At 26.6% G+C, this 12,517-nt stretch overlaps 2 protein-coding genes across 2 annotated transcripts in view; one reads left to right on the forward strand and one right to left on the reverse strand.

Annotated features, from left to right (window-relative positions):
• The first annotated feature begins 776 nt into the window (after positions 1-776).
• Positions 777-3,975, forward strand: LOC108777030 (pheromone-binding protein Gp-9-like). The gene is made up of 5 exons (XM_018543814.1): positions 777-865; positions 2,005-2,086; positions 3,098-3,210; positions 3,525-3,636; positions 3,851-3,975. Exons 1-5 carry the CDS (start codon positions 824-826, stop codon positions 3,955-3,957), a joined length of 456 nt encoding a protein of 151 aa, XP_018399316.1. The 5' UTR covers positions 777-823; the 3' UTR covers positions 3,958-3,975.
• Positions 3,976-7,948: 3,973 nt separating this feature from the next.
• Positions 7,949-12,517, reverse strand: part of LOC108777026 (5-hydroxytryptamine receptor) — a 6,126-nt gene continuing 1,557 nt past the window's right edge. The window contains exons 4-6 of the mRNA XM_018543810.1: positions 11,295-11,631; positions 8,798-9,098; positions 7,949-8,418 (exon numbers count right to left, since the gene is read on the reverse strand). Of these exons, the coding sequence (XP_018399312.1) occupies positions 8,243-8,418; positions 8,798-9,098; positions 11,295-11,631 (814 nt within the window). The 3' untranslated portion in view covers positions 7,949-8,242. The remainder of the gene's footprint in view (positions 8,419-8,797; positions 9,099-11,294; positions 11,632-12,517) is intronic.

Here is a 12,517-nt window from a genome sequence, read left to right on the forward strand (position 1 = left end):
GCAGGTTAATGTACCGAAACGGTAACCGGATCAAAAATGTTTTTGATTTGATTTTAGTTCGGTTTTCGGTTTAAATTTTTTAACTTCTTCGGTATGTACGATCGTCAATAGCCATCAAACGTACATAGCCCTACGAGCGTTATAGCTACAGTGAAAAACAAGAACAATATATTATGCATGCAGAGAGTCTGTAATCAGATAATCGCCAACTCACTATATCAATGCAGCAATGCGTGCATACATATATTAGTATATGTGTATACATAATATATTATATAAACAGCGAAAGAATGCAATTCAAATACAACACGTACCTTTCTAATTTTTAAAATGTCATAATTATTTAGTTGAAAATTCCAAATAGAAATATATAATGTTTCTTTGTGTGTGGCAATTAATCTATTCAAAAATTTCTGCTTTACGTAAGCTTATCCCAAGGTTATTCTTCATTTGCAACTAATCAGCGAAAAACAGGAGATATTCTAGAACATATGTAAAGATAAACGTCTGATTAAGTAACGTAAATATACATTAAAAGAATAATTATAAAGCAATAAGAATATAAACATTTTTATGAGATAATTTCAAATGTATGAAACAACTGCATGTGTAAGCCACATCTTAGCAATTTATGTTTATAATAACGCAAAAAAATTTGTGTTAGTGATAAATGTCATTACATTTATACTTCGTGTTTATATGACCTGTGATTCCGCAACTTCAATCAGCATTTTTATTATAGATGATATAAATACGATGTTAGTGAGCTTCAAACGTTGTAATACGACATTTAGAAATAGTGTAGACTGACTACATCAGTAATATGGAGAAACTACTACTTTTTATTTGCACTTTTGTGTTCATTGTAAGTATCTTTTTGTAATAAAAATTAAATATTAATAAAAGATTAAAAATTTTTCTACAAAAATATAACAGTTCTCTTACAACTTAATTTTAAATAAATGATAACTGCAGTATTATTGTTAATATATAGTTATATAATTAACACGTTGTAGTAAACTAAGACATAACTGTAATAAAACAAAGAGAACACATAAAGAAAAACAATTATAACGTATATTTCATAATTATAAAGACTCTAAAAGAAAAGAATATTCCAACAGGGCTAACTCTTAACGCAAATTTATTGTAATAATACAATTATTGTATTATGATAAAAAAGCTGCGCAATGACGTTATAACGGTAGCAAAATTTCCATTAAGAATTACAGACTAAGGCTACAGAAAGCTAAAAACATATTTCTTTGTTATGTTATATAATCATACATATTTATATTTAAAAATGTAATATAACACACAAAATACACTCGAGTAACTCCAAATACACAACATGAATATAACTGTAACCTTTCAGTCATTTTATGAACGTTATACGAATGATAAAATACATACTACAAATACATTAAATTTTTCTAATTTCCAATCGTCAGTAATGCAATCGAGGAAACGTTAGCATTTTTTCTTTCCTTGTTTTACGTTTATACAATATAAATAGAGTCACATATCATAAATATGATTTTAATAATGTCTTCTCGAACACAATCCTGCAGATTGCTCACGAACAGTTCGAAATTGAATGTTATATACATGATGCATTCTTTTCATGCATTTTTCACTATTCATAGAGTAAATTTTTATCATTATTGTACTTATTTTGTATAAATTTTATATATACATTGTAAAATTATATAATAAAAACGTTTTCAATAATATTGACATATTTTTAATATAGAAATAATATGTTTGAAGTTGCTAATATAGAGCCCTAACAGTATGTGGTATTTATCGTTACAAGTAATAATACATATAGAATTCTTGATATTCATGTAATATTGTATCTTCATTTAAGTTACATGTGTGGTTTGATATATACATATACGTGCTAATGATATATATACATTTGTGTATTGCATATATAGAAATAGCTTAATTAAAATAATGTGAGGAAAAAAATTAATTAAAATAAAATTTCATATATTTTAGTCTTTTGCCGTTGACTCGAAGAAGATAGGATCCGTCAGTGAAAATTACAATACATGTCTAACTGATACTAACGTATCTGAGGGTAAGTCTACGCGCGCGCATATACATCATACACGTACCATACATATATAAAACGAAACATAAATCGGACCGTGCATCTTTCTGTTTTTATTAAGTAACATTAATGCCAGCGGTATTTTATCAAATATTTCAGTATTTGAAAAAAAAATAAATTTTTTATTCTTTTTATACTTAATAAAGATGAATGTGGTATCATGGCACTGGAAATCATTTTTTTAAATATTAACTTTATAAAATGCCTCTTGATTCTAAAAATTATAAAACCAATAGAAGAAATTGCCTTTAACGGTCGAGCTGGATCTTACAATTAGATGATATTTATAATTCCGTGTGAATTTATATATTACGTATGTAAAACAATTTTTCGATATTGAAACGCCACTCTACAAAACTACTGCAATAATATCAAGAGTTAAATTGTGTTAGTAATTGTTCGGCGCGCGATTTAAAAGACTACATACGTAATATATATAAATTCACATGAAATTATAATAGTATCTAAGATTCAACTCGACCGTTAAAGGCAATTTTTTATTGGTTTCTCACACGTACGGTCCTATAAGATTTAATATTTAAATAATAAAAATTATAAAATTTTGTTATATAATAATTGTTTAAAATAAAGATTATTTCAAATAATTAATCTTTAATTGTTTAAAGTAATTAAAGATTATTTGAAATAAAAATTAAGGGAAGAATTTGTTTTTATTGATAATTTTCGTATTTTAGAGAATTATTTCATATAAATATTATATAGCCATTTTAAATATTTTCTAAAAACTATATTAGAACTTTAATACATAATTGCAATGTATTATAATTACTATATTATAATTCATTGAAAAGATCGAATAAAAGATAATGAAAATACCTACTTATAGAAGAAAACTATTTTATCACAAATATATGAAAAAAAATTCATATATTTGTAATCTTTTTTAGAATATCGAAATTTGTAGTAATTCTTTATATGGATACAAAATTTACATTTTCTTTTAAATTAAATTTCTAGATGACATGTTAACAGTACAAGACATAACAAAGGACCAATACAAATCCGAAAGTCAAGAAAGATTAAACAAGAATGGTTGTGTCATGCAATGTTTGTTACAAAAAGAAGGACTGGTAAGAGTATTTTTATTTTCTTAAAAATAATGTCTTAATTTTGAAAAAATTGTTCAAATATTAAAAAATATTGTAAACATTTTAAATGTAATTTTTCTCGTAACATCTTTTATCTAAAGCTTCCCATTTGTTTTTAAGTTGATTTTTTAATTACAAATTTTATTCTTAATTTAATGATTTTATAATATATATTATCACATTATACATATAGTATAATTTAAAAAATAGTATGTGGTTTAATGCATTTTAAAAAATAATTTAATGTTATATCTAAATTATTAATATTTTATATATACTTTTCTTGTAAACATTAGATGGAAGATGCAGAATATAAGACAGAAAATATGCATAATGAATTTATCAAAAAGACAAATGTTGAACCAGGAAATAAAAGATTGGAAAGTCTGGACAAATGCATAAATGAATGTAAGTTTTATACACAACCATACATACTATAAGATATAATCCAGGTAACCCAGATTTTAATAAATATATAATTATGTATAGTAAAATTGTTTACAATAATTACTATTAAATAAGTTTTAATGCATTTAATTATTCTAGCTATTTTAACAATAAAAGAAAGTATAATATACGCGTACTTTACTTTTCATTATTTAATAATTTTTTTCTATTTTAGCAAAAGACCTTACAGAAAAATGCGAAAAAGCTTTCCTTCTTTCTGCATGTTTCATAAAAGCTGAACACAAACATAAGCATGAAAATGAGAATGAATCTATAATATAGTGACAATAATTAAAAATAGCTGAAACAAAATTAATATGTTAAAATCTACAATTTATAAGCATTTTTAATAAAGAAATATAAGTGCAAATATATACATATATCCGATTTTCTTTTATTTTGTTATATCAATATAAAAAAAGTAAATTTCAAATAATGTAGATATTATGGCTCAATAAATTAAAAATTAGATACGATATAAAAGCTACGAGCCAAAAAAATATACATTTAAATCAATAACAAAGAATATAATAAATATATAACGCAAACAAAATGATAAACAAATTGATGAAGAAAATGACGTTCAATCTCGCTTGGGTCATTTCAATGTTAAAATAAAAATTTAAATCACAATACGCAAACCTTATAAAATAATAACGTTACTTGTTGCTCCAATTCTGACTGCATCATGTGAGATGTTAGTGATGTTGCTGATTATTGATATTGTAAGTTTCGCTATCAACAATCGAACGTTGAAATTCAACAGGATGCTTACTTTGACAGTGTAGAGATACAATCAAAGACTTCGTACAATGTAACACAGCAACATTAATAAAGTTATATCCAATAATTTCGTCAGTGTTACATTCAAGACAATGCGTTCGAATATGAGAGAAGATATGTTGTCAAGTCAATATATTTAAAAACGTTATGATTAACGTTTTTAAAGTAAATTTTAGTTTAAGTATGTTATAACAATAAAATATCAAAAATAATAGTAAGAAGCAAGGACATATAAGAGTCGGTTAGAAATTATTTAAAAATATATAAGTCAAGACATAAAATATTATTTTAACAAAAAATGTAAAGAAATGAGTATAGAACATTACATGTTTTGGTCCATGGTTTGGACCATCTTCGGATGATAAAAGTTACAATGAGTCAATTTCAGAATAATAGAAAATCAATCCTTTCTCTGAATGATACAAGAGTTACTTGCAAACGATTGTCAGAACGTTTGTTTGTAACGGTAGTCAAATCAATCAAAGAAAAGTAATCTTCTTCCGTTTAACAATTTTGTCGTAAAACAAATAATTCGATTCCTCGAACATTTAGATTATAACGTAAACATATGTGAAAAGTATGAAATTATTCTGACGGTTAACATCATTATAATATTTTTACTTAAATTTCTAATTTATATATTTCTACACACATCTTAAATAATTTAATACTTTTCACATATGTCTATATACAAATATACGTTTGTATCATTTTAACTTATTGCACCGTGTGCACTAATTCAGACAGTGCAGGAACAAAAACATACCTATATTTTAGTAAATAATTGAGGCGTAATTTATTAATTTCAATTTGTTTATAGTTATGGTTCTGTTTATATAAAGCAAAATCATTTATTGACTAGAATTTGTAATATATATTCAGTAATGATACATATATATAGACTTATATAAATTAGATTTTATGCATGTATGCATTTATTATGTATTTATAATTTCTCGTTTATATGTGTTTGTGTATACATGTATGTGTTTCTGTGCAATGAAATAATTGATATATGGTGCATTAATTGTTTAAAATTATATCATTCAATCAATGAGAAATTGCCTTTAACGGTCGAGTTGGATCTTAGATGCTATTATAATTTCGTGTGAATTTACATATTACGATATGTAGTCTTTCTAAATCGCGCGCCGAACAATTGCTAACACAATTTAACTCGTGATATTATTGCGGTAATTTCGTAGAGTGTCGTTTCAAGATCGAAAAATTGTTTTACATACGTAATATATAAATTCACACTGAATTACAATAGCACCTAAGATCCAGCTCGACCGTTAAAGGCAATTTCTCATTGGTCGTGTTTCTCACAAGTATGGTCTTATAAGATTTAGTATTTAAATATTGTTTATATCATTCATTTACTATAACAACATATCGCAGTTTACCATTTTATAATTGCTTATAGAAAAAGTTTAGAGACATAAACAAAAAAAAAGAAGAAACATATTTTTATTCCTTTTATCAATTATATTACAATAAAATTAACATTTCAAAATGAACACATACATTACCAAATATTAATTGTTTAAATCTCTACCGGAAAAACGTTGTTACAACAAATGAATGATATATGTTAATAATAAATTAAAATTAGATATTGTATCGGCTTTCTAAATATTTCCTAGCAAAATCTATTACGTACATACAATATCTATACAGTCTTCAACAATTGATAAAGTTATATAATATATGAAATTTATGCAGCAGTATCTATCATCTCAATTAACTATAAATATTTAATTCTATATAATACTAGTACGTTTCTTATGTATATATATAAGTTTTTTTTAAATTTAAATTGTTAATTTCTTACCTAATTTTTTTAAAATATAGAGTTAGAGATTTTCTAAAATCTATTTATAAATTTCTACATTTAAATTTATAAATTCGCATGACTAAATATATATTATGTTTCGCTATTACCTTACGCCGTTTATAAATAGTTTTAAATAAATTATTATATTATATATCACATATATTAACAATATATGTATTAGAATGAAACATTCAATGCATGTAGCAAGTTTTCCTTAAAGACATAAAGTACAAGATATATAAGACGTATATATTTTTGTATTCACTTTATTTGCATAAAGAGATAAGAAAAGACAGTACACATATATCAACAGAAGCAAAAATATTTTTAATTGTTATTTATCATATACAGATATCACGAATAAATGCGTACAGGAGTCATGAATGATAACAATGAAACTTTGATATTGATCACAGATTATATGTCAGTCGTATATTTTTTCTACTAGATTAATTATTAACTATAAGACTACTCTCTCTCTCTCTCTCTCTCTCTTATAAATTTACTATTTTTATTTCCAAATTATTATATGCTTATTAGCAGAGTTGGGTAGTGCTAAAAGTTAAAAAGTTAAAAATTAATTAGTTTCAACTTCATTACATTTTAGAATCTTAATTTTTAATTTAGTTACATTTCATCAATAATTGTTAACTTTTAATTTGACTTTTGAAATTAATCTTTATACATAATACAAGGGAATAATGACTAATTTATTAATGTTATATCTTTCATATTACGTAATCGTTAATTGCAAACAAAAATTTTCTAATTAATTTTATGATTATTTTAATTTTTAATTCAATTAATTTTATTATGAAGTATCTTGCATCTTAACTAATTGTAAGTTAAAATTTTCATAGCTGTAAACTTTAACTTAATTTAATTAAATGTTATTTTGTTTTTTTTTTGCTGAAGATAACTAAAAACAATAGCCGAAACGTTCAAATATTCTTGTAATTATAATTCTATGTTAAACAATTATAGATACATAGATATATTCTGCGCTCTTCTTACCGCGCACTCCATACTAGCCGATTTGAAAATTTCCTTTCTTATAACTTAATCAAAGAAAAGTTGACTTACCCAACCCTGCTTATTAGAAGAATTTGCTACATGCTTCAAGTTTATTTCTTCACAAGTTTACTTACATATTTTTATATACAGGGTGTTCTAGAGTAAACGCAGGAGCAGGCACGTATATATTCCTCATAAAAAAATGAATCGAAAATGTTAATAGCAAAATCTTGAGGCATCAATAGTCTTCAAACGGTAAGCATTTGAAAATAACCAACTACAGGGCATGAAATTCGCGTCGTCAGGAGGCATTTGGACGATGATTTTGCTATTAACATTTTCGATTCATTTTTTCATGAGAAGTATGTACGTGTCGTCTCCTGCAGTTACTCTGGAACACCCTGTATATATGTATGTGTGTATATATATATATGTATATAAATCTTGCACATAACGTTAAAATACTTTTAATACTGTCTTAATGAATTGCATTATTTAAAAAAACGCATATACATTATAGTAATATATTTATCGTTTGATGAAATTTACTAAAAATTACAAAAGCTTACAAAAATCTTAAAATTCAATTTAATTTAGCTTAATATTTCCAAACTAATAGCATTTAATGGAATAACAATATTCAATTATTTTGTACATTGCACATATAGATATAGAGAATGACTATTTAAGTAAATAGCGAAAGTAGCTACGCGTATCTGAAAGTATTGTGCGTGTATGCATAGTGAAATATTTATAAAATTGCATAAGAACTCTATCGATTGGTTACAAGTTCGTACTAAGAACATATGTCTAGCTCTCGTACACGTCATTCATCATTAATAGACCACAATTACGAATAAACTTGATTCAATCACAGTCATTCTAATACCGGACAGCACCTAATTAAATAAGTTTGAAACTCTGTAGGGAACTTCATGTCCTCGACGTATCTTTCTTCCAGTTAACTGAAGCGGGTAATTTCCGATTTGTGCCATCCAAGTTTAATCTACTCTTCGAACATTTCCTACATGTTAGTCGCCAGAAGGCAAGTCTGAAGTCTGCCGAATAGAAAGCGTAAATGAACGGATTGATGGCTGAATTAATCCATCCTAAACACATCAAATTATTTTTAATTTAACTTCGTAAAAGTATTTTATAATAATACATTATGTAATTATAATTCTAAAAATACTAAAATAAAATAAATTCAAAGCTACAAATGTTAGAAATAAGATAAATAAATTCATCAAAGTTTAATTAGTTTGTTTACTTTTATTCTTTGTTACAACAAATTGTTGTGCGTTCAATTTAACTTTAACTTACATAAAATAATCTTAATTTAAAATGTAATAGTTATTTATAAAATTATTGAAACAAACGTAATCCGGATATTCGTTACAGTTGACCTAAATTCGTCAATCCATAAATATTAAAAGAAATATTTGGAAACATCAAATATTTGAGAACATTGTATGAAAAAGTGACTACCTAGCCATGTCAAGGCTGGCATGAGAACATCCGGCGGTTGCACGGGCACGAAGGGTGTTACCAGATACAGAATGAAAAATGGCAGCCAGCATGCGATGAAACCACCTACAACCACCGCCAGGGTGCCCGCAGTTTTCGTCTCCCTGGCGACCCTGTTAATGCAGCTTTGTTGATTACCACGAATTGTACCTAACTTTTTGCACATATTTGTTAGTTCGGTATCCTCTGATGGCCTGTCACATGTCATACCGCTCTCGGTATAATCCCTGCATTGTGCCTTGATACTTCTACCACGATCAATCTGTAGAAAAATTATTTCATATATTTTATACATTTTGATATCGTAATATATTAGGACAAATTTGTTAAATCAATTTAAGTTTTCTTTATCGATTTAAGCCTTGTCAAGCTCAAATAGTGTAACAGTTTAAAAGCTTATAAAGTTATAAAAACTTATCTAATTAAATTTAATTAATTTCTAACGCAGTTTTGTAACTTTTTAGGATTTTCAATATTCCGAACGATAAGGTAAAAGTATTAGTGAGAAGATCTTTTACAAACCGCAAACATTTGTTTTCTTTGATTCTTTCGAAACATTTCTTACTCTGCTACCGTAATAAATTGCTCGATGTCTACTTGTGTCGTTTTGCTTGTAACCGAAAGAATTATTTGCTAAACTACTTTTATTCTGTTATAGTAACAATGTTATCCTTATAAATCAATACTAACGTACTTAAATCTTATAAAAAATTATACTTTTATTATAAACAGAACAAATAATACGCATTGCATATTTTTAACAAATAATTTTTTTCATCAAATTATATCATTATAATAAACATCAAAAACATTTTTTTCCGTATAATTTCTTTTTTTGCATTAAAATGACATTTTTGTATGCAGCAAATGTAATTAAATCAAATCTGACTAAGCTAATAAAAGATGTATTGTGCACATGATTGATAATCGATTATTATAAAGTCGAATAATTTGAATTATGAGGAATCCGTATCTTCCATCACAGTCTTAATGCCTGTGCCATTTTACCATTTCTGATGAGAGCTAAAACCGTTGGTTTCAGTAATCTTCTTTTCAATGAAACGACGGGAACGGTTTCGTTACTTTTGATCGATTGAGCCATTGGAATTATAGTACAATTTACGTTAAAAGCAGAATAAGTTTTTATTTTCTTTAATTAGTAGTAACTTTGAACTCAGAATAGATTGTTATAATATTTATTATACATTAACTGCTATTAGGTTGTTACAAACAATTTTCTTAATTACCGTTGTACTTTAGCTTTTCTAACTCTGTACGTACTAGAATGCACGTACTAGAATGTACGTACAGAGTTAGAAAAGCTAAAGTACAACGGTAATTAAGAAAATTGTTTATAATTTTTAACGTCATTTTTAATAGTATTATAAAAACAGAAAGACATATACCGTCTACTTGACAAAAACTTGACTTTTTTATTGTAAGAGAATATTTTGAAGAAATAAAAAATATAGGCTTCAATTTTTTATTATTAGTCTATATATACATTTGATATTACATATTTTTAAGAGATTTTATAATCTATTATTAATGAGATATAATTATATAATATTGATTGAATATTTCAACAAGTTATTAATATCTCCCTGTATGTCCTATAATTGGTTTACAATATTATGTATAATACCGGTCGAATAAACAAAGCGTGACGTTAAGAAGATTAATGCATAGGTATTTGTTAGCATAAAAAACGTATATAACCGTATTAATCAAAGTTTTTCTCCTATAACAGTTCAATCATTTAAATATAATAGATGACATTGTTATAAGATTACAAAGAAGAATCTAAGAGATAAGCTTAACTATACTAAGCTTCTGTATAATATTAATGTCCGAAAATTTTTAAGATAAATCTTTTTAAGTAAAAAATCTTGTTTATATTTTAACGAGCACAATATAGTTATGCCATTAGATTCTATTAAATTACATAGTAAAATAGTAGCAAATAAAAACAAATTACATGATGAAAAAAACAACAGATAAAAACAACACAAGTTATATATTGAAGATATACAATACGAGGGCAAGATATATAATACAAAATAAGTTCTTAGAAAATCTGTCAGAGGGCACTCGTAGTGTCATGTCACATTACTTCTTCTGTAAGCCAATAAACTACATTATCTATCTCTACTTTTTGACAAGTAGCATCTTTCAGCTAATGGTTCAGCTGATGAAGAAATGGTTCGGAGGAAAGAGATTCACCATCAGAGAGCAACTCATTGCCAGAGGCTTATTTTGAAGGGTTGGACAAATCATATTATTCGGATGGCTTGAAAAAGTTGGAGAACCATTGGATCAAGTGTATCGAGCTGAAAGGAGACTATGTTGAGAAATAAAAATGAATCGATAAAAAAAATGTGTTTTACTGTTTTTCTAATAACTTATTGACTTGCCCTCGTACCATCGTATGCCTAATAGAAACTAAAACAATTCTCACCGTAATTTTACGACGTGATCGGATGTTTTCTCCCTCATTGGTCTTTTCCAGATTTCTGTGTCTGCTCGCTATAACGCATGAAATTCTGCCGTATACGTACAGCATTACCAACATAGGCAGGAAGAAGCTGCCCATCGCCGAGAATATTACATAGGAGGAATCCATATTGTAGGAGCACTTTTTGATGTCACGGTTCGTCGCACGTGGAAAACAACCCAGTAAAGGTGGGCTCGTTATAGCACCGGCCATAATCCATACCGCAACGATCATCAACCCAGCCAGACGTTTGCTTCTGCGTCGACGGCTGTATATCAGCGGTTGAGTTACGGCTAGATATCTTGAACAAGGAATATCGATAATGATGCGATAAATTCCGTAAATTTTAGATACCTCTACGTGCTAAATCTCCGCGAAATGCAAACTGCCAGATGCTTCGCATAATATCAGAATAATAGAAAGACAATAGTATACTAAACGAATTGTTTCAAAATTTTCGAAGAATTCTTATCCTGAAAGTTAAATTGTATTTGGTAAGCGCATGTAACAAAATTGTATTTCTGAATGAAAACTTTAACTTATCCTCAATTTGTGCAGTTTGTATATAAATCAATGCAATAAAAAGCTTTTCATCACAGCCTATAATGTAAAAAAATCATTTGATTATATTAACAATCTTCGGTTAGCAGCAGTCAGTCGTAAAAAAAAGTATAACTTGTATATGTACAATATTACAAATACGGTTGCCACTTTCCGAGTAGTTTCGCCGGAGATCGATGGTTCTCCTGCCCGAGATTGTTAACTTCAAACGCAAATTATTATTAATGCCTTTTCTTCCCTTAAAAAAAATTATTAAATTTAGTCCTTCTATCGGAAATTTCTTTTCGAAATCAAAGAAAAGTTGAAGCGCGCATTTAAAAATTTAAATTATAATCGTTAAAATTTAAAATTATTAGTTGATTAGACTTTTTTTCATTTGCAGGAAAATCACAGATTTAAAAAGCTAAAATTTTCTGAAATTCAAAGAAGTGGCAACTGTGATTATTACAAATTGCACTAAATATTAAAAACCGTGTGATATTGCGCATTAATTCTTTTTGTTCCAGAATTGTATTAAATTATAAATTTTTATTTTAATCAATTGTTTTTTATGATGTATATAAATTAAAGTAATAATTATCCTATAAAGTAATACTTATATCTATATAATAATATATAAATAAATA

The sequence above is a fragment of the Cyphomyrmex costatus genome, unplaced genomic scaffold, assembly GCF_001594065.2.
Source record: "Cyphomyrmex costatus isolate MS0001 unplaced genomic scaffold, Ccosl1.0 scaffold4, whole genome shotgun sequence".
In the NCBI taxonomy this organism is placed as follows: Eukaryota; Metazoa; Arthropoda; class Insecta; order Hymenoptera; family Formicidae; genus Cyphomyrmex; species Cyphomyrmex costatus.